This window comes from Platichthys flesus, chromosome 5, assembly GCF_949316205.1.
Source record: "Platichthys flesus chromosome 5, fPlaFle2.1, whole genome shotgun sequence".
In the NCBI taxonomy this organism is placed as follows: Eukaryota; Metazoa; Chordata; class Actinopteri; order Pleuronectiformes; family Pleuronectidae; genus Platichthys; species Platichthys flesus.
The window spans coordinates 7,062,655-7,085,398 of record NC_084949.1 but is presented as its reverse complement, the minus strand read 5'-3'; the positions used below and the strand labels follow the sequence as shown (position 1 = coordinate 7,085,398).

The window sequence follows — 22,744 nt, the reverse complement described above, 5'->3', positions numbered from 1 at the left end:
TGAACAACTGCACTGCTTTAGTTGCAAAGTCACAATCACCTGGATAATTTGAAAAAGTAGTCGCTGTTATTATGTGAACAGTTGAGCTCCTTATGGGATGATGGAGGAGTGGGCTTTCCTGGTAGGAAAAAAGTGTGTAATACTTCTGTAACTTGTTTTGTTTTTGTTATATTTTTTATATATGTATCCATGTTTCCCTTAATGTATTTGCCCAAGGCTTAATTGGAATTTGCCACAAAAAATGACACAGAAAAATAAGTAGAACTATTCAAATGTATTGGCAGCAGAATGGCTCTGCTTCAAGATAGTAGAACCTGTATCACATATTTCTTTAGTTGGTGGCTTTCTTTTATATGTAATGCTTTAGTATGATGAGTGATCATGATTATTAGGCTACTAGTATGTCATATTCTGCCCCTTTGTGTTGGAATAATTAATTAAATAACAATAAGTAATGAAACTATTCATTAACGTGATTATAAACTATTTAACAGGGTGCAATGGAGCCGACAGTACAAACTTTACCTCAAGAAGCCAAAGTGCCAGTTTATCAGCATGTTGACGGTAGATTGTATAGACGTATTTTAGTGGGATTAAATGTAGAAGGATGTTCAGTCTCTCTCCCTCACATTCTCTCTTGTCCCGGTTCAGCTCAGCTCGGCACAGCTCTTCCATCCTAATTACCTCGCTTGATGACGTCAAACCAAGCGTGAAAAATGACGGGCTAAAATTGAACTTAATCAGTGCGATCCGGAGGCTGGTAAACAGGCACCCAGGGAGCTCATCACACGAGCAGCGTGTTTCAATGAGGCAGAAACGGGCAAACTTTCCTCCTCAGCCACTCAGCGCAGGAGCAGCCGCAGCGCGATGCTGCAGTTTAGTGGCTGGGACACGACACAACACGCCGCTCTGCACTGTCTAAGTACCAGGACACGATAACAACAAATAACATGTGGCACAGAAGGATGCACTTAACTTTCCAGCATAAAAACCCAGTATAAAGTTCTGATAATGTGCGAAATGTCCCTTTATTTGAAGTTTTATTCAGATCGCTCCAGCTTCATGGACAGCGCTCACTGAAACTCATCGGTGCTGTCCGTGGTGCTGAAATCCTCTGCGCTAACTCAGGCAGCACAATGTTCACCACAGCGCAAACCTTAGTGAATAGATGAACTGATAAACCGGCGGAGAAGCAACAGACTATTACTGATGTGATATAATACGGTCAGAAGTGTTTATAATTACAAACACACACACACACACCGACACACACTACACCACACTGAGTGCAACACTTGCAGACGTCAGTGTCTATAGATTGTCCCCATTTTAGACTCATGTTCTTATTTAAGCATATACTTTCCGTCCCTGCCACTGGTTCGCATTCTTTTCCTTCAGAGCCCAGTGTGAGCCGGCAGGTTTTTTTCTTCCCTCCCAGTGTGTGAAGTCCGTGTGGCAGCGCCGGAGAGGAGCTCTGCGTTCTTAGGGGAGGAGACGAGCCAAGGCAAGTTCGGATCAGATCAGGAAGGAGCTCACCGGTAGATCGAGACAGACGGCGCCAGGGGAGAGACGCGTGTTTGTTTTTGACGATTGACATTCTTTTTGTTATCGATTGACGAGACAGTGTTTTCTCCAGAAAGATAAAACAAAAGTGCAGCGATCCCCAAACGACACGGGGGAGACATGCAGCCGCCGGCCAGACGGACTTTGTTGCTTCTTCTAGTGGTTTTGTTAACGCAAGGTAAGGAGGATTTATCCAAAAATAGTTATTTATCCCTTTTCTTCTGATGCTTCTGGAGAAACGTGATGTGTATTTTAATCCCTTGGTTCCGGAGGTGTGCGATCTGCGCGACAGTGTCGGCACAGGCAAACTCGAGATTGTCCGATGGTTCAGTACAAGATGTTTCACTCGTAAGTTTGTCTGATTCGTTTAGCTGTGGGAAGTCAGCGTAGGAGTTTCTGTCCCGTGCGTAAAATCCAAAGAAGCGCGTTATCGACAATAGTAATTTCCGTCTCTTAACTTTTTTCAGGTTCGTTATTCTGAAAAAGACAAAACCGAAACAAAGTCAGGATTGACGCCCAACTGTGATTTTCAGCCTCATGATGTAACCGCTAAAACGTTGTTCACCACGCAAAGAAAATGTAAATTAACAATAATCGGGGACAAAGTCAAAATAATTTTGATGAATGCAAATTTTGTTTTGAGGCGAGGAAACCAAAACAGATAATAATTTGTTTACAGGATGCGTTCCACTGCTCGGTGGCGGAGTTACGCGGGGCCTGTGCTTCACCCAGGCAGAAGGCAGATAGAGGTTTTCAGTCAGGGGGGATTGGCCGCCTGGAGGCAAAAGATAAAAAACCTTTTCCCGGAAATGTGCGTCCTTGGATGAGTCTGATAACCTAATTTCGTTCTACCCTAATTATTGCATTAATAAAAAGTTGTGTTGGCTTTCCTTTGATGTGTTTATTCCTGCATTTAAATGGAGGAGTTTTAAGGTTACAGGCTGTGTTGAGAGTGGATCTGACTCAACATTAATAATGTAACGATAGGTGAAAAGCAGGAAAGAAAGAGAGCAGGTTAGTCTGTAGACAATTTAAAATAAGATGACCCTGATTGGATGAGAGCGAAAGATGAGGAGGGAGGAAGGAAGAAAAGAGGGACAGGAGAGCGCGAAGGAAGGAAGAAAACGAGAGAGGGAGGCAAGATTGTAGGAAGGAAGGAAGGAAGGAAGGAAGGAAGGAAGGAAGGAAGGAAGGATGAGAATGAGAGAGGGATGAAAGATTGTAGGAAGGGAAAAAGGAATTGAGGAAAGGATTTATTGTTATTGAAATGCAGCCAGTGACTTAAATCACCACCCGCAGCAGAGGCAGGAGCCTGGATGTGACCTGCAGCAACAGTGTGGAGGAGATGCGGGGTAATTATGCTCCGGCATTTCAAAGCATTAACGTACTTGCTCCAAGGGCACAAAGAGCAGCTATCTGATTTATGCACAGGTTGCAGATAGGCTCTTTTATGTCTTATCAGACTTCACACACATCCTCATTCCATGCATGACTCTCTCAGCGGGGAGGAATCTGTTTGTGTGTTAGTGTTTTCTCTCTCTCTCTCTCTCTCTTTGTCTGTCTTTGCATTTTCAGAGACGTATATGAAACCAAGTTTGTACCTCAACCATGTTCAAAGGTTATTGAGTTGTGGACCTATTTTTGAGTTGTGACAGAGCAGAGCTGTACTTGAGAACACATTTAAAAATTTAAAGAGAATTATACAATCATATAATAATCACATGTACAAACCATAGTGAAATGTACCAACATCTCCAAGTACATTCAGACAATTGATTGTATTTCATGTATCACATCAAAGTACACCTAAAGATTTTGAGTGGGCTTACACACATACACATACGCACACCCACACACATTCATTTTACAAATGAATATCAAGAAAACATTAATCATAATTGTAATGTTCATCCTGGCTATCTTAACCTCATAAATATTAAACAACACTTAAACTTAGAGCACAATGCATGCAAGACATCAAATTCAAGTAAAAGGGTTAGATCCCTGCTTTGTTTCCCTGGACCCCCCCTCGCCCCCATGACCTATGTGCAGAGTAAATGTATCACACCAGCTGAATTTGAGATGGCATTAGGTAGTAGGTGCGGTAGCAATCACTTATCCTCCAAAGCAGATTATAAATATAAAAACAAGCATAAAAACAGTTTTCCGGGGAGTCAACGTCGCATTAACTAATGTGCCCAGGCTAACACACACTGGTCAATAACTAGAGGGAGGGTACCATTACAGGCAGATAAATTCAAGGATGCATTTCCCATTCCGGTGCCATCTCCAGCCCACACAGGTCAAAATCACTTTTGTTCATCTTTAACCATGTGGATGAGCGTAGTTGGCCAACAGGAAACATAAAAATAAATGAACATACAAACTTATGTAGTATAAACATGTTTTGCTACTGGCATTTTTTATGTGCTACTACTAATATGCTATTTTAGCCTGTAGGTATTTTACAATGTTGCCCCTTGTGTTCAGATACAGGCTGCTCTCTTAATTTGAATGCTTGACTGATAATCCAGTCAGTGAGCTGTGTTGATGAGGTGTGTGTGTGTGTGTTTGTGTGCTTGTAGCTGTGAGGTAACCTCAGCTTATATCACAGTAACATTTATAGAGCAGAACACAGAGCAGAGGGGGCGTGGCGAAACACAAACTGAGTCACAGATAAATGAGTCGATCATCGTCATCATCCACCTGTTTTCCTCAAGACAAACCTGCTCACCAGATTTTACAGCCTTCACCAGAATTCCTCTAATGTGGGAGCATTTTCTTAATTTCCAGGAAAAAACACATTAGTCACTCATCATCGGAGTAACATTTTGGCTTTCCATCACACATGCCCACACAGCACGACTTTTTATGCTTTCCCGGAAATGTACTTCAACACAACACCCAGCTGTCCAAAAGCAGACACATCAATGAAGCTTAAATTTCTCTCTCTGAATGGTGCAAAGGGACATTTCCGTGAAACCCTGAGAAAAGTATCCAACCATTTGAGGCTTTTATTAATACCCAATCATTACAATATGTTAATTTCTACACAAGAAATCATTGTTGAGATATTGGACCATAAAGGCTAAAGTATTCTCTCACATGAATCATATTCAAATTCATGTAACCCACTTTTTAGGGAGAGCGTCTCAAGGGAATAATGTGGAATTTCCATTTGATCTGCTCTTCTTGAAGGTGAAAAAAGTTCATTTTCTGTGTGCGTTAAAACGTGTGGGCACACAGATACGGGTGCAATATTGGCCCTGTTTTGGTGGATGTATCGGCTGAGAGAAAGAAAGAATAAGACCAATGGCAAAGAAAAGAAAATAAGTTGTTGCAAGGTCTGACCTATTCCATTTGCTGGACACACACTGAACATACACACACACACTGGAAACACACACACACACACACACACACACACACACACACACACACACACACACACACTACCCTATCGTCTGTAGCTCTTGGCACCTGCCTCTCATTTTCTCAGTCACCAGTCTCTCAGATTCTGTTGCCATCATCTTTCTACCTCAATTCACTCCGGTTAATCTCCCTCCTTTCTGCTCTCTCCCTCTCTTTCTCCCCTCTCTCACTCTCTCTCTCTGTCTCTTTCCTTCCCTTCCCCTGTTTAATCTCCATCATATGCATTCCATTCATTCCGGCTACTGTTAGAAAAGCAGAAGTACCGTCTGAATGGCTCACAGCACAGCAATTACTCCTTTATACAGTGTTGACCATGTGAGCATTATACATAAAGATTTAAAAGTGAAGACGCACTATTTGTTACACCAGCTCTTTCTTCATCTTCCTCTCTATCTCTCTCAAACACTCCTTTAAAAGCATTTGCATTCTCCAGGGGGAATGAGGGCTAAAGGCCTTTTACAGTATCCTCTCAAACAGCCCCATGAAATGGTCTCCTCCTCTCAATCACTCATTATCTGTCCTTTACTCCTCCCCTGCTTCCTCCCAACACCCACTCTCAATCATCTCCCTCAAAGGACAGTCAGCTCCTGAATATTTTTTTTTAACAGGATACAAGATGACCTCCAAGCCTCATATCTGGGTGCATTAAGTATCTCACGGGATCTGCTGCATGTTTGCAGTAACTTGCTTTCTAAGTGAGTTTTGTCTGATTCTGCACTTGTACTTGAATAATTGAAACTGTGCTTGTGAGTGCATTAAGCGCACATGCTGCTGATGTTCCTGTAATCAGGAATCTTCATCCTTCCTCTAACATGAACTTTAGCCGGCTACATTTTTTTTTTTTCAGAAAGTTCTATCAGAGAGGTTATCTCAACCAATAATAAACAAGGCCTACAGTCAGCAGCCATGCAAGTGCCATTGGCTAGGAGCTAATAGCATCGAGCTAAATACTTATGTCATCCTGGAAACAGGGTCATTTTTGTACATGAACTGCAAAATATGTTCAAAATATATTGGGCCTGGATTTTCACATATGATGGACGCAGCAGGACATTCTCCTCTCAGGCACGTTCACAACAACACAGTGTACACAACGACTGCGGAGCATTAAGGTGACGGGTGGATCAGCAAGCAGGAAGTAACATAGAAATGTATCTGCATAGATCACGTGTTTGGTTTACAACACATCCGTTGGCCCTTATCACCAAGAGCTCTCTTGACATCTTCGTCTGTGTCTTCTAAGTGTATGGCTCCACTTCATCATTAAAAACATCATCAACACACCCACTCGCTCACGGTGAATCCTCTGTAGGATCTCCCGCTGTGTTCTCACATGAGCTTCTTCGGACCTTATCCAGAGTTTTTACTAGGAGGCTGTCAGGAGAAAGATTGTCCGAGGGCTCTCACTCGGACGTTTGCATTCTCACACACAGTCGAGTCGAGTGCATGTCTGAAAACAGATTATGACTAATGTTCACCATCTTTAGAGTGTTTTCATGCTAAGTCTATGTTCAACTAAGGCTGATGGAAATATCACAAGTTTTGCAGGTAAAAAGAGATGATGGCACTTTTAATAATGTCAAAGGATCATCAAACTTATTGAGTTCATAGGGTCCTGATTCATGCTGACTCACACTAACGATCATGACACTTAAATATACCAGAGCTAGTGTTGATGTTGCTTTTGCGACCAGTCAACATCTGCCGTGTATATACCATCTCTTATCTGGCTGCTTGAGTTTCTTGTTCCAACTTCTTTTAAGTGATGTTGACATGATTTCAGGAAGTAGTGTGGTGAGTCGAAACGAAAACTGCATCGGTCTCATGTTCTACTTTGGCTAGGAAGCCTTTGAATGAATGTTATCTCTGTGAGTTAATTGAAAACTTTATTCTACCAACATCCAAGACACATTTCAAAACAACGACTTTTTTTAAACTGGTATCTCCCCAGGCTAATAAAACTAAATGATCTTTGGCTTCAGAAGTAGTGTTTGATTTTTTCTCTCTACAGTAACCTAGCTAACCCTAACCCTTACCAGGTCATACTAAAGTTTGCAGCTTTAATCCTTTCCTCTCACTTTTGCACTTGTGCTGCTCCTATAACAGCAACATGTGCATCCCTTCATGTGGAGAAAATCCAAAGCTTGACAGACTTGCTTAGTTAGAGTTGATGAGATTTGATTGGATGTTCACTGTGTGCAGGGACAGTTCATTGAACTGACAAACCATATATATATATAATCATTAGAGCAGCAAGATGCATTTGTAGTAGGCTATAAAAGTGGTTGGAACGTGTGGCTCATTTGCCATAATAAGTGGTTCTTTTATGAATCTCAGTATTCAAGGCATCTGACCATGTCAAATGTGTGTATCGTCACATGCAAGTGTGTGCGTGTTGCGTGTGTGTGTGTGTGTGTGTGTGTGTGTGTGTGCATTTGTTTCATCAAAGGCCTGGTTTCCATCAGAGCACATCAGCTCTGCCTGTGTCATTAAACTAACACGTAGATTAAGCACCTAGTCCATTCATTTCAGTCCATCCAATTTCTTCTTTTTCTTTTCATTTTTTTATAAAAATGTCCTTGTTGTCTCTCTGCGTTTAAAACATGACTGCCAGCAACATTGTGTATTGAAACGGTGTTTGGTACCACCTCTCATTTAAACTCTATTTAGCATAGCATTAGCACATGCTAGGCATCTACAAGACAGAGGGCTGTGAAGTCTGGATTCACATAATCTTCTGAGTGACATCTTAAGAAGGATTTGCTTTCTATCTGTCTCTGCTTCTTCGCCTCTCCTCTCTTCTCATCTCCTCTCTTCTCCTGTTCTTGTTTTGGTGTGTGTGTGTGTGTTTCTTGCTTCACGTCGTTTTCCTCCAGAGGGCTGTCACCAGGAGTTCAGCACCATCTGGGTTTCTGGTGTCACTGTCTTCTGCACGAAGAGGGTTATCTCCTGCCTTTGAGTGAGGGATCTTGATGTGATAGGGTCAGCCATGTTTCATCATCCTTCTACAAAGAAGTCCATATTAATTAAGGGATTTGTCACTCATCTGTCCTAAGCTTAATTTGACTGGTTTTAATAAAATGAGGATAAAAATGGAACCTACTAGAGTCTCAGGTGGCATTTGTTCTACACGGTTATTTTAAATGGTAGACGTCTTTGTCTCACTGCTTCATTTCATTCTCATCCTTGTTTTTCTGTTGCTTTAGTTGTTTCATGCTTTGTCCTTTTTGTATAGCCTCTCCTTCCCTCTATCCCCCCTTCCCCCTCTTCTCCATCAAACAACTTGAGACCTGCCCAGCGGAGAAGAACGTGGTGTAGATATTTGTAGAAGGTGAAAGGGAACAAGCATGGTCTCTGTGTGACATCCCTTGAGCCGTTTTCAGACATGAACTCTGAAAAATGTTCGGACCCACCATTGAGTGTTCTTTTCACATATGAAGAACACATGAGGAGATAGTCCAGGTCAGATGCAGCCACATCAAAAGGCCATAATGTCCAGAACATTCAGGAGGAATGACATGATGTATAGCTTCCACTCTGGAGTTGAATAGTTAGAACATTTGTGTGGTTGACCCCCCTTGGCTGTCATCGTTGTCACTTTCTGCATTGTCCTCATTCAGCAAGTGATGATGTGTAATTGGCCAGCAGTTATCATTCGCCTGCACTTATGTTAGTGTGGCCGTTACCTTTAGGTGAACATACTCTTCATGACGGTGTTGGCATTCTTGCTACCTCTGCGTATTTACATTTTTTTCTTTATGTTCATGTATGAGCATTGTCCCTATCAAATAAACAAATAAATAATTGATACATATTTGCATTATGACACTAACATTTATTATCATTTAATAACTTGGAAGACCTCTGTGTTTTTAAAATAACATTAAGAACATGCTACAGAAATAACTTTCAGCACATCTCCTCCCGTCCTCAGGCTGCAGTCTGCGACTCCTCTGCACTGGGTTAAAATAGCTCGTCATACATTGTTCAGGCAGACATACTCATATCGTGCCTCAGGCCTTCTCCTTTCCTTCCTGGATAATTAGTAAATAAGGCCCTTAATATGGTGGCTATGTTTATAACACTTAAGCTGCATGTCTAGCCAAGCACTTACCTATATTTAGGGGAAATTAATACAAATCATGTTCACATACAGGGTGAATCCCTGCAACTGCCAACTCCTACCTTTCTGCCTTTATCATGAGTCAGGAGAAGAGAAGAGGACATGCTTGTCAGAGTGATTCATCTCCATTAAGTCCTTGCATTTGATTTGAACTTAAATGAGATTCTATTCTGAAGTGTCTTGGATATGGTTATATACCACCTGCCCATAATGGTACCTTAACAAGCAGACAGTACGGCCTTTTAATGTGATACTCAAACCAATTAATACAGGAATTCAGGTCAGATACAAAGGTTTCTCATAATGACGATCTCCTCTCAAAGCTCAGGCGCCATCAAAGATTTAATCATGGCCCTGATGCTTAATCAACCAATAATAGGAATAATAATAGTAATAAAAAAAGTAATCTGACATATTGTCAGTGTATAGTACATTTTGCACAGATGAATATAACCATTACAATGATGCTCATAATGTTCTGCTAAAGAGAAGCTTACTCATTTGTTACCAAAGGTATTTAAATTGAAACTCATGGCTTCAGTGGTATTTGTCAAGGTGGTTCATATTGCGAAGGGACAAGGTGAGTAATTTGGCTTTGTTTAAAAACACCTATTGATGGAACTGAACTTGTAATGAGAATGAGAATTTTAGGGTTAATATTGGTCCGTTAATAGTGATCAAGTGAATAGTGGAATAGTCAATCGTGAAATCCTTGAAGCAAAGTTTGGTTTCTAAACATCAGCTCACAAATACAGGAACTTCCTTTTTTCTCAATCCCCTGTGGGAGAGGTAATAAGGAACGCACAATTATGTTTCAGACATATCATACAGAACGGTCATGGCTACTGTGGCCTTCTGTAAGAAAACATTCTTCAATTCTCTTACTCTAATTAAACCAGAGAAAACACAGAGAAAAACCCTGAAAGTTATCTCCACACCACAGACTTCTTCAAAGTCAACTCTGATGAACTAAGCAAAGAAACTCTGATCTAAAGAGATGTCTTTATAGATGGTTTTATCAGAAATCATAAAAGATTTACTCAAAAGGACTTATTGAAGTGACGTTGCGTCAAAATCAGACGAGGCTGACGTCTATTTTTCTCTCAGTTTCTCATTTATGTTCTTTGTAGCACAACTTGAGTTGATTAGAACTAACTTGGACGATGGGGATGACTTGGACAGTTAAACCTCTACTGATAAATTTTTTGATTTTTCCTCTGCCCCCTTCAGACTGCTTCTCATCCAAGGCAGAGGACCGGCTGTTCAAGAAACTGTTCAGAAGATACAACCAGTTCATCAGACCAGTGGAGAACGTCTCTGACCCCGTCACTGTGGAGTTTGAGGTTTCCATCTCGCAGCTGGTCAAAGTTGTAAGCTAATCCCCAACACACACACAAACACACACACACACGCACACACACACACACACACACACACACACACACACACACACACACACACACACACCCCAACTGAAGACAACATTTCCCCACCATGTTTTGACTTCATTTTTCTCATTCTCTTCATTCAGATCTTTACGCCATGCTTTAAAATGATCATTGTGTCTCAACAGTATTTTAGATCCTGTGCCGACAGTGAAACGCATTCCCATGAGCGTCTTTATCACATTTCCTACCTTTGAAAACGAGAAGCTAAAAGATAAGCCGCGGAACGAGACGAGTGAAAGCAAGAAGTGAATACAGTCTTTATTTAGTCTGCTCCATTTCCTCGATTCTGAAAAACGGCACCATGTAGTGTTATAAGCTGCTTCTTTGCTTTGGCAATATGAAGTTTAACACGTCTGGGGGACGTGGTGGGGTAGTGTGTGAGTGTGTGAGCGTGCTGGGGGTAGTTGCTGCGTATCCCCCGGTGAAAAGAGGTTTTCAGCTCTGAATGGAAATCCTCAGATTAAGAGAAAATTGCCTGCAGGAGCCTGACTGGACTGATATGTTGCTCTATCTGCCTGCTCGGCAAGGTGTGATTACAGTAATGTAAAGGTGAGTTTGTGCACATGCTCGTGTTGGTGCGTTCAATGAACGTGTCGCCATGTGTGTGTGAGCACATGTTTTCGGCTTGTGCATTGTCTACGTTGCCGATGTGCGTCATGTGGAAGCCTGAAAATATCACAGCCCTGCAAAGCAAAGCTGAATAAGGGTCATGGGGGAAAGGTGGAGAGGGGGGACATCTGCAACCTCTCCATCTATTATTAACTCGCCAGTGGTCGACCTTTTCAGTTAGTTGGCTCCATCTGAAGTGGACAAAGATTTGAGGAGGAATTCCATTTCTTTCATTTTCATTCCTGTATTTTCTTTCAACACTCTGCTTTCTAACACCTGGTTCTGCAGGCTAACAACCACACGCCCTTTCCTCCATGTGTCTCTGCAGGATGAGGTGAATCAGATCATGGAAACAAACTTATGGCTCAGACACGTAAGTAATCACAGTCCAGTACGTCATTGACCTGACCTCTTCTTCAGGTCTGCAGAGACCGAGGTAGCCTGAGGGCAGGTCACGTATGTTAACACATATCTATACATACTAAGCAGACATCAATATGGGATGCCACTCTCTCTTCTCTCTCCCTGTGAATGTTAGTGCCTGTGTGTGATGTTTGCATTTGTGGGCATGTGCCTTCCTGTGGTTGTGTGTGAATGGCATCTTACACAGTAAGAATAAAGGAGAAAGGACAAGTAAACAAGAACACAAGCACCTCTCACACAGACACTTGAATACAATCAGCTGCTGATCAATGTTAGCAATATGGTTGGTCACGCTCGGCCTCTCCTCAGACCAATAGTGATGACCTGTAGGAACAACCTCTCCACAGTCTTTCAAACTGTCACCTCTCTGATACCCGGTGCTTCTCCCCCCTTCCTTTTGTCCCATTCTCTGTCTCCATTTCTCCCACTACAAACAGTATAGAAACTGCCAGGGTTTAAATCACTGAGTAACTGCACTACATGGAAAGCCCTCAGCTGGATACTGATGCGATTCGGCGTTGGAAAAGATCATTCTGTGATCTCTGAGCTTCCCAATTAAAATTCATTGAAAGGCCTGTATAGGCTGATCGCATGTTCCGTTTGAAATGGCTTTGCTGTTTATTTATAACAAGGCATCACTAATGAGAAGCTGTGTCAACACCACGGTCGCTCATCAAGACTTTGAATCGCAGCCAGTGGGTTTTCAATGGAGGATGTTTCAGAGAGCCCCCCCCCCACACACCGCTTGATGACTGTAATGCATCTGTTCTGCAGTTAGACTGCAGGGGGTTTCATCTCTAACATTTTCTTAATGTGTTCACTCTGTACTCTTTAAAACCAAGCTCCACTGCTGAATTTTATGTCAGCGTTAAGAGCACTTCATTTTAACTGGTATTAATGTGGAACGACTTCTCCTTTGTAGTTTTCTTCTCCATTTTATTGGTCAGCACGAGGGCAGAACTATGTTTAATGGTTTACCAACTTCTAATAAAGACTAAATGGGTCACAATTATGTTGATACACAATTAAGTGTATTTATAGGTTGATTTAATTAAACATTCGGTTATAAAATATAAATCAAATAAGAAAATGAAGAAATGAGCAATTCAATATACATACATACATTTAAGTAATTTATTTAGGTTATTTTGCATGTCATATGCATACATGGATAATACTATTGAAATAACGCATTACTGACAAAGGGAAATTATATGTAATATTCTTGTTATCTCATTCAGTCCCTCGCTAAAAACAGAAATGAATTAATTCACTGTACTAGCTTATTATAATTGGTAAAAAATAAATGCTAATGTCGGAGTTCCCAAAGTCAGACCATCCCTTACGTCAAATAAATACGAATAAATTAATTATATATTTATACTGCCTATGACATTTATATATTCTGTCACTGACTGTGAGAAAGGAGCGCTCAAATTGTTCATCCATTTGTGAGAATAGTTGATTTGTTGATTATTGTTTGTTTATTATGCGGCATTAAAAAGTAAAGTTCAGGTCAAGTACATCATCAGGTTTATAGTGCCTGTTTGCTTCTCTCATTGCTTGAATGTCATGTCACCTAGAGTAAATGTATAATTATTTATATTATGTTTAAAAATAAACCGCTCTCTTTGACCTATCAGGGATTACATCTCCAGCCAATCATGATACAAACTGCCGGGATAGATAAATGGAAAAGCCAGTGTAGCATGAAGTGGTTAATTTAACAGCTCCCCGCTCGTAACAGGATATTAATCAGCCTTGCTAATGAATGAATTCATCTTGAATGACATGCAAATAACCAAAACTAATGGATCTAGGGCTCATGAAATGTTACCCGCAGGTATTTTGACAGAACAGCAAGTGAATGCGTTCATCCTTCATCTCTCTCAATGAGCTATTTACTCACATTCTCCTCTTCTCTCTAAGAGGCTCCTCATGCATAAGTGACAATAGTGAATGTGTTTGTATTTACTGCTACAGCTGGATTGAGTCGATTCCCAGAAGGAACTGCTTCAAAAATATTATTTTGCACATTTGTTTGTGCAAAAGCAATAAAGTAGCTCAGTGAAATCCTTGTTTGGCTTTACTGTGTTACAGAGGTTCTGCCTGCAGTATAAACACGTATTTGAAAATACTCTCCAGAGGGAGTGTGTCTCCAGGGGCTGATACTGTGTACAGTGTACAATGCCAAACACTGAACAGATGGTTGACTCTGCGGTACGTTAAAAATACCTTTCTCTTCCTCTCCATCAGATATGGAATGACTACAAGCTGCGATGGATGCCGGTTGAGTTTGACGGGATCGAGTTCATTAGAGTTCCATCGAACAAGATCTGGAGACCTGATATTGTGCTCTACAACAAGTGAGCATGACAACATCATCACAGTTATATTTTTCTTTTGGCTTCAAACACCATTTTTGCAAGTTGAGGCCATGCAAAACATGAATAATGACTGTCAGGGACTAAGGCCAGAAGGAAATAACCGTGCTATCGGGCTTCAAACCCCCTTAAAGAGATGTCAGGTTGGACGATTGGCTAAATGTTGTAATTTGTATCCTACTCACTGTCAATTGTTGTTTTAAGACTTTTATCCGACCTGAGAGCTGAACCAGTCAATTTGTTTATAGTAGCAATAGGTCTGATCTACGTCTAATGGTGAAGTCATCATTAAATGGTGATAAAGCCACAGAAAAAAGAAAATGAGATCTGAGCGCACATTACTCCGCTAAAGCAATGGTTTCCATTCATTATCAAGCAGCTTGCCATATTTCAAATTATCAGTTTTATAACTAACGTAAAACAATTTTTACACTTCATAATGACATAAGAAATCTTTAACTTGGTGTTTCGCTCTGTTGCTGCATAGTATAGCTGTGTGCAGCACTATTTGCAGCGTGGTCTTTCAGTCAGACATCATAGTTTAAGCTGCAGTTGTGCATACTAGAAGCTGTTTCCTCACACTTTGATAATGACCAGACTCATCTAGAACAGGAATGAATATTGGATCAGATTCATCAACTCACCAAAAACAACCCTCATACAGAGTGTCAATGTTGCTCCCTGTCTGCACGTCTCATGGGTAAACAAGCACATTTCATTTTTATAAAAGCAAAGTATTTCAGGATCAGGTTTATTTTGCGAATCATTTAGTTTCAAATGACCGAGGTGAGAAATTCTCATGGGAGTGAATTTGGAAAACAATGACGAACAAACAGTTTTTGTTCTCATATAAAAATCCTCAAAATATGGTATAAAAGTCCAAATGTTTTACGCACATTTGCACCTTCTACCATCGGTTTCAACTCTGCAGCAGATTATACTGTAATCACATTTAGATATGATTGTTTTCCAGGATCAATTTCCGCTGTGAACGCTCCACTTGTTTTATTCTCTTAATCTCAACTCACTTAATTGTGGATTCATGTCTCATTTTTCTTACAATACCAATTCATGATGTTAATCAGAGCAGTTCTGCATTTGACCTAATGTTCTATTTCCTACCTCTGTAACCTCACCTTTTTATCTCATCCCCTCTCTTTTGTTCCTCACTTCCATTTTCTTCCCATATCTCCTCTCATTGTGTAATGTCTCTGCCTTCCTCTAACCTTTGTGTCCTATTCCAAACCTGCGTATGTTTCTATCATATCGCTTCATACTTATAATGGCATGGAAACAATTTACTCACACGCTCACACACACATCATATACAGTGCTGTAGGTGATTTCCTTGTGGCAGATAAGACCAAGGCTCTGTTGAAGTTTGATGGCACCATCACCTGGGTTCCTCCAGCCATTTTCAAATCCTCCTGCCCAATGGACATCACTTATTTTCCCTTTGACTATCAAAACTGCTCCATGAAGTTTGGCTCCTGGACGTATGACAAAGCCAAGATTGACCTGGTACTTATTGGATCCAAGGTCAGTGTCAGCATGCAAGTGTCCATGTGAGACGTATGGCTTATATCATGAAAACATCTGTGCTTCAGCTTTTCTTTCTTTCCTCCCCTGTATGTTCTCTGCGTTCATTATTTTAGTTTTTTGTTAAATATGAACTCCACTTATTTTATTCACAGGTTTTCTAATAATGGAGCGCTCAACTCAGTCTGTGAACGTAGTTGTACATTGTCTCCAGTAGCTCTGGAGGAAGCCTGAGAAGATAACCTGATGATGAAATGGGGATGTCATTAGTGCCAAATATTGCCCAAAATACATGAAAATGTGCTACAAACTGGTAGCACCGAGTTAAAAGGAAGTTGGATTTATGAGGCAGAGTGAGTTTAATGAAAAATGCTAATGAGTTGCATTGTGGGAACATAGGGGTCGAGTGTTTAGTAACTAAAGCTCAGCATCTCTGGTGACCTGTCCATTCAGAGTGTACTCTTACAGCATAAACATACCAAAAATGGATGAGTGGAAGGAGGGATATCTCACAGCCTCTTGTGATTTGAATTGTTAAAAAAATATATATATATATCGCTGATGGGTGGTTCATTTTTATGAAATTGTCATGCTGAAAGTCCTGAAAGAGTCTCTTTACCATGTTCCCTTTTTTAATACAGCAAAAGAAAATGAAAGAAAAATCCAGATGATTGAAATTTGAAAGTAAAATGTAAAACACAACATTCACATTTACTTTTTGCAATTACAATTAGAGGGACTCATCAATGATAATCATTTACGTTTTTCTTTTCAGTCCTCATTTATTGATTTGCACCCTCTTATATACTCAAATTACTGAAAGAAAAAAACAACAACACATTGACATGGTTCATTGACCCTGGCCCCTTGCTTACATGATCTTTATCCATGCCCTAGGTGAACCTGAAAGACTTCTGGGAGAGCGGCGAGTGGGAAATCATCGATGCTCCGGGCTACAAGCATGATATCAAGTACAACTGCTGCGAGGAGATCTACCCCGACATCACCTACTCCTTCTACATCCGGCGGCTGCCACTCTTCTACACCATCAACCTCATCATCCCCTGCCTCCTCATCTCTTTCCTCACAGTGCTGGTTTTCTATCTCCCGTCTGACTGTGGAGAGAAGGTCACGCTCTGTATCTCCGTCCTGCTCTCCCTCACTGTGTTCCTACTCGTTATCACCGAGACCATCCCCTCCACGTCGCTGGTCATCCCGCTCATTGGAGAGTACCTGCTCTTCACAATGATCTTCGTCACCCTCAGCATCGTCATTACTGTGTTCGTGTTGAACGTACACTATCGCACGCCGATGACCCACACCATGCCGGGTTGGGTGCGCTCGGTGTTTCTCAAAGCGCTGCCGAGGATTATGCTGATGCGGAGGCCGATTGATGAAGACAGCAAGGCTGGGGGGTTGGACAGCAGTGGGGAGGTAGGAGGAGCTGGAGGGGGAGGAGGAGGCGGAGGAGGGAAGAAGAAGAAGAAGAATTTAATGCAGGTAAGTGGTCCCAAGATGCTGAATAGCCTTCATACTTGTTGTCCACTTGATCATAGCTCTGACCTAAGACCTACATTAATAGGACTTGTTTGATAAACCACTGAATTCACCTTGAAGTGGTGATAGTAGGCTATAATCACCTGAAGGTCAACTAATAATATGGAAAAGCTAAAAAAAATCCCACCCCTACGGTGTAGGACAACCTTTTCTTTATGCAAGTGAATATTCTCAGACAAAGTCAGCGAGAGGATAAAACCCTGAGAGTCCCACAGGATCCAAGAGGTTCTCTGCACACGTTGGTGTACGTGTGTCTGTGGGAAAGAGCGTAATGCAAAGGCTTAGTGGTAAATAGATTTATTAATCGATAATTTAAAAATAATTAAAATAATAGCATTTATATTAGCTAAAGACAAAAAAGTGCAGTCGTTAATTAAGTAATTAAACAATTTCCATCCTCTCATTAGAGGTTGTTTTTAGGTAAAGTTGTGAACAGCTGTTGAGCTTTCAGTGATGTTTTTTATTTCATAAAATATGATATAATACCTCCACTGTTATTTTTCCAAGCTCATGATTAAAAGCAGATAGTGTTAACAACTGAGACTGCTGAGGTTGACTTTACACATCACCACACGTCATTAACATGAAAACTAATTCTCTCACTTGTCCGCCCCTTTCAACTCTGTCTTTCTTCTGGTTCTCTTGCAATATATTACCACATGGTAAGCAGTAGCATGCTTGGTGGTGATGACATTCGGAAACCAAGTGTTTTTGTGACCATTTGATATCTTGTTTGTTAAATCATAAAAACTCTTCACACTCTGTCTATTGATGTGATGCATTTTCAGGATGAGCCCCTTAAATTTAGCCATCTCATTTGCAAGGGGCTCTTATACACAAATAGACAGAAAACACAAAACCATATATAAAACTCATCTGCACAAAAACACTCACACACAGACAGAAGCTCTACCAGGCCTGACCACTCCCACAGCCATTGGTGGAATACTGAAAAGCCTTGGGATTAAATTACTTGCTTCCTGAAAGCTAGCTAATGCAATACACGTTTTTCTCTACTAGCAATTTATTTGTATTCAGCTCCCCAAAACCTAGAAGTTCTTCATGGTGAGCTCTGAGGAGAAAGGGAAAGTTTCCCCACCCAAAACATTGGAAAAAAACACTATCTCCATGATAGCACATTGTAGAAGTCGTACTGCTATGATCCCACAGGTGTCTCTCAGAGATCCCACACCTCCAACTCCACTGGAAGTGCCAAACTCTTGCCAGTCAGTTTCTACTTTGAGAGGGAGCAGGATGTGAAACACCCTCTGAAGTCTGGTTGTGATCTTCAGCAGGTCGGAGGAGGCTCCCTCAACTGTCTGGAGTTTGGGGACAGTAAGCTGTCCTCTGTGGACGGCTGCACTGGGAAGAAATGCCCTTGCCCGTGCCAGCATGGAAACGAGAGTGCAGAGACTTCAGACAAGATGCCGCGACAGCTGAGTCCGCAGAGCATCAACACGGTGGTGGCCTTTTCTGTAGTTTCACCTGAGATTAAACAGGCCATAGAGAGTGTGAAGTACATCGCAGAGAACATGAGGAGCCGCAACAAGGCCAAAGAGGTGAGTCCTTCCTTTTCAAACTTATGAAAAAATATTTTCTATGTAATTTAAGGTTTTTTTCATTTGGAGCTACTGTTGTCCTCAAAGATGCACAGATCCACAGACTTTATATAAAGATTGACGAAATTAAAGCTCCCCAAAAGTGAAGCCAAAGTATATCAAAGGCCCCCTGGTGGCTGCCTGCAGTATAGATCATAAACCATGTCCTTTACATGTTAGCAGAGCGACAAGGGCTAAACTAAAAACTCAAAATACATCCCAAAGATGTTTTTCATCATTTCAAGTAGATCTTATCACACTGATGTATGTTCAAGTGTTCCTTTCTCCGGTAAGTTTGGTTTTAATTAGCTACGGGTGAAATGTCATGACTGACAGCTTAGACTGGTTTGCGATTGGTTGTGAAATGGTAAAACACAAATTCAAGTCGCTGTTTTATTCATGAAAAGTGTCTTCTACTTATGTGTTAATTGTAACTTTAGTTTAACTTGACCAAATATTATAACCCTCCCAGGTAGACTTAGCACCACCTACAAGAGGTGTTATATCAACTGCTGTGATTGGTGTAGCTCGCTGTTTGTTTACTGCCACAACAGCAAAAATCATGTTGTCTACGATCGGATGGTTTAGTGTTCTGTTCTGTTTACCACAGAGCAGCAAGATTTCCCTTTTTAGAGATGAATAACAGTAACTACAACAATGGATCATTCAAAATGGTTTATTGGATGCGTAGTTCCTTCACTCTTAAAATAATTATGTACTTTGCCTTTTCTTAGTTTTTCCAAAATGTTTTGCTCCGAATCCAAATATTTTAATGGTCAGTAATATTCATCTCTTGGCTAGTCGGCCTGGTTCCAGACATAAAACTGAACAGATTTTCTGAAATGTCAATGGAGAAAAGGAAATTAACTTCTTGAACCAGAGTTGTTCTGAAAGTCGGCATTACACATTGTTCAGACTGTTAATCTGTAAGTGTAATTTGACTATTTTGAGCCTCACCATTTTAATAAATACAGCTGAAGAAAACTTCAGAGCCAAGCCTAATGGGAGATATGATATTGTAGTCTTTCTAAACTTTGCATAAATCTACAATCGCTCATAGAAAGCAAACAGAAAAGCGTATTCATGCAAAAACCCTAAGCAGCAGTGGGAGAGCTGTGCTGTGATTCGGAGAAGCCTTACAGCAGATGCTCACCTGCTCCATAAATAAACAAAAGTGTAAGTCAGAGCCAAAATTATTTAAGATTTGAGTGGAGAGCTCACCCTCCTCTCTCTGTCAGTTATAAATAATGCGAGTGAAATCTTCCAACGGGGACCAGCAGCCTTTGATATGCAAAACCTGCGCCTCAATCAGACTTTGTCTAAATGCCTGTCACTTCTTTGGACGCTGCGGTTTGAATGTGATTATCATAATCATTCTCCTCATGTGTAAATTATGTATTAATTTTCTGCTGGTTAACAAGAAATATTCAACTCTTTCCTCTCCGCTGCTCTCCTCATTTTTTTGGTCTTTCCATCCCACATTTGTAATCCTCACGTCACCCATCGGCTCCCACAACCTCCCACCTCTTGGGATTCGGAGTCACCTGCTGTGCACCTTCCTTCACCTTCTCATAAAGAAATATCCACTGACACTTTCCTCCATCTTCTCACACTTCCTCCTTTCCTTGCTCACAGGTGGAGGATGACTGGAAGTACGTCGCCATGGTGATTGATAGAATCTTCCTTTGGGTGTTTGTGACCGTGTGCATCTTGGGAACCACGGGCCTCTTCATCCAGCCGCTTTTTGGCTTCTTCTCATAACCGCTGAGCGAGCAGGGTCTGCTGCAACCCTGTTTCGACCAATCCTGAACAAGTGACAAACTCTCAGTTCTCAGTTGACGTATCAGGAAACAGAGTTTTCAGTCCCAAAGCATTATTTGATGTGTTTGGTTTTGCTTCTTGCCTTTCGCAGAGAGCAGTGACTACCGGAGCAGGGAAGTTGAAGGGCTATGGATCTTTTTAGGTTTGCAGGCTGGTCAGTAACCGACAAAAAGTTTTTTTTTAGCCTTAATTTTAATCTTTTTAGGGCTGCTCATTTTATGAAAATAAAATTGCCACAGACAAAACAATGATTTCTGCTTCTGGATGACCTCCTAAGAAATCAAGGGATAATATAATATCTTCCAATAATAAACATGTTCTTACATCTTACTTGTCACATCTTTACTTACTTAATTTCAATTAGTTAAAGGAAACCATCTTTATTAGGAATAACAAGACAATAAATGTTTGATTTAAATGTGGCTTAACCACATTCCATAGAGTAAATGTCATATGAGCTGGCTGGAGTTTAGGCTGTTTTGCTCCGGCCTGACTGAAAATATCTCCTGCCTCATGCCGCTGTGTGGAATGAATCACTGGGCAAAAACGTTTTCACAAATAAAGTGTAACAACATTGTACAATCCAGACATGACCAACATCAATAACTGCACCCTGAGCAATAGAGGGGAGCCACAGCCTCACATCAAGTCTATAGCCTCTGTTCCAGTAGATCAGTGCAGTTGTCAGTCAGCAATTATTTCAAAAAAATGAAGCATGTTCAATGAGCTTTCTTTCATTTTGTTAGATAATCATCATCCAGTACAATACTTAATTTAAGACCAGGTTAAATGATAGTTATTTAATATAAAAAACGACATCTCCATTAAAGAAGACAAACTTGCTCTTCTCTTCTGTCAAACCATAACATTGAGCCTGCAAACTATTTGCTAAATACTAAATACACAATATTAGATTGTTTCAAAGCCAGCGTCTTAATAACATCCATTTCTATTATGTTCTAATGTTGTATTTGTACTTAATGACAGTAAGTGTAATTTTGAATTAGCTTTTATTACTTTAGCTGTTAACTGATAACAGATTAAGCTCCATTTTGTAGCTATACTGCAAATTTTATATGCTGTCGCTACAGAAATGATTTCTATGACAGTCATCTTTTTTTAAACTTTATATGATAAAAAAGATGTCAAACAGTCACATTCAGGTCTTATATTTATGTTGACTAAGTATTGCTGTTCAGGCCTTGCGAGCAGTGATGGATCGACAGAGGTACGTATGTTAGGCTAGGACCAGAACTTGGCACATCCATTAGTCCTTCAGGACGGGAACCTGAACCTCCCACAGGTGTTGGTGAACTGACAACTTTCCACCTCCAGTTTTCCCCACATTGAACTCAAACCTCCAGCAGCTAGTTTGCTCTGCCCCCTCCATCGAGCTGACTGATGACTGTCGTATCCGCTCCCCGCTCTGATTCATCAAGCCGCTCGCTGTCAGCGCTGATCACGCTCTCTGCTTCTACGCGTCATTTCCATTTAGTGTTCCGATTTCTGGCACATTTGTTTACGGTTTTAACAAACAAGGGCAAGCTGTTCTTCTTTTTGTAATTAGAAACCATGTGTTTATAAATGTTCTGAGTAATGTTCCACAAGGTAATTGGTTGGCCTGGTAAACATTGGATTAACTTGTACTTGATTAGTTGCTCCTGAAATAGCAGCACATTCATTAATTCGCGAGAGGATTCTATCATCCAATTCCATGGCTAATGTAATCTTTTTTTTCTTGTCACTTTTGATTAAGTTTACCATTAAGAGCAAAAATGCAGTGCAGGAAAAATGCATGACGTACATTTTGATTGCTTTGACCACAAAAAACATTATTCTCAGATTACAGCACAACAAATGAACATGTTTGGTTTCATTTATCCCATTTTCGGTTTTATCTGTTATGTCCGGATGCATCTGAAAAAATCTGCTGATAGGAGCAAACATGTTTGTACAAATGATCTTTGTGGAACTGACAAATAAAGGCAATATTTCTTCACTTTGTCTCCCTGGTAGAGGTTTTAAAATGCGCCTGTTGCCATTACTGTGAAAAACAGTCACCAGAGGTATAATTAAATCTCCAGCTGCAACATCAAATTAAAAACCAGACATTTTAGTGCTATTCAGACATAATTTATAGTGTTGAGCAAAAATGCAGTGTTATCCCTGACACTGCTGGATAATCACATTCATCTATCAGAGGGCCAGCCACTCAGCTATAGTCTACATATGGAAAGTTATGTTTGC

General features: G+C 40.7%; 1 protein-coding gene across 5 annotated transcripts; it reads left to right on the top strand.

Moving 5' to 3' along the window:
* The first annotated feature begins 1,562 nt into the window (after positions 1-1,562).
* Positions 1,563-21,422, top strand: chrna6 (cholinergic receptor, nicotinic, alpha 6). 5 transcript variants are annotated; one of them, XM_062387923.1, is made up of 8 exons: positions 1,563-1,741; positions 10,349-10,488; positions 11,504-11,548; positions 13,855-13,964; positions 15,314-15,521; positions 16,419-17,021; positions 18,374-18,637; positions 20,312-21,422. In XM_062387923.1, exons 1-8 carry the CDS (start codon positions 1,684-1,686, stop codon positions 20,435-20,437), a joined length of 1,554 nt encoding a protein of 517 aa, XP_062243907.1. In that variant the 5' UTR covers positions 1,563-1,683; the 3' UTR covers positions 20,438-21,422. The 5 variants fall into 5 exon arrangements, with proteins under 5 accessions (XP_062243907.1, XP_062243904.1, XP_062243905.1 ...); XM_062387920.1 differs by having other exon boundaries at positions 18,371-18,637; XM_062387921.1 differs by having other exon boundaries at positions 16,419-17,028; positions 18,381-18,637.
* The last annotated feature ends 1,322 nt before the right edge of the window (positions 21,423-22,744 follow it).

Excerpts from the sequence above, each read along its gene's own strand:
- chrna6 (XM_062387920.1), top strand. The coding sequence starts at position 1,684 with ATGCAGCCGCCGGCCAGACGGACTTTGTTGCTTCTTCTAGTGGTTTTG. Across the intron at positions 10,489-11,503 it reads TCTCGCAGCTGGTCAAAGTT|GATGAGGTGAATCAGATCAT; the intron begins GTAAGCTAATCC and ends GTGTCTCTGCAG. Across the intron at positions 17,022-18,370 it reads AGAAGAAGAATTTAATGCAG|CAGGTCGGAGGAGGCTCCCT; the intron begins GTAAGTGGTCCC and ends TGTGATCTTCAG.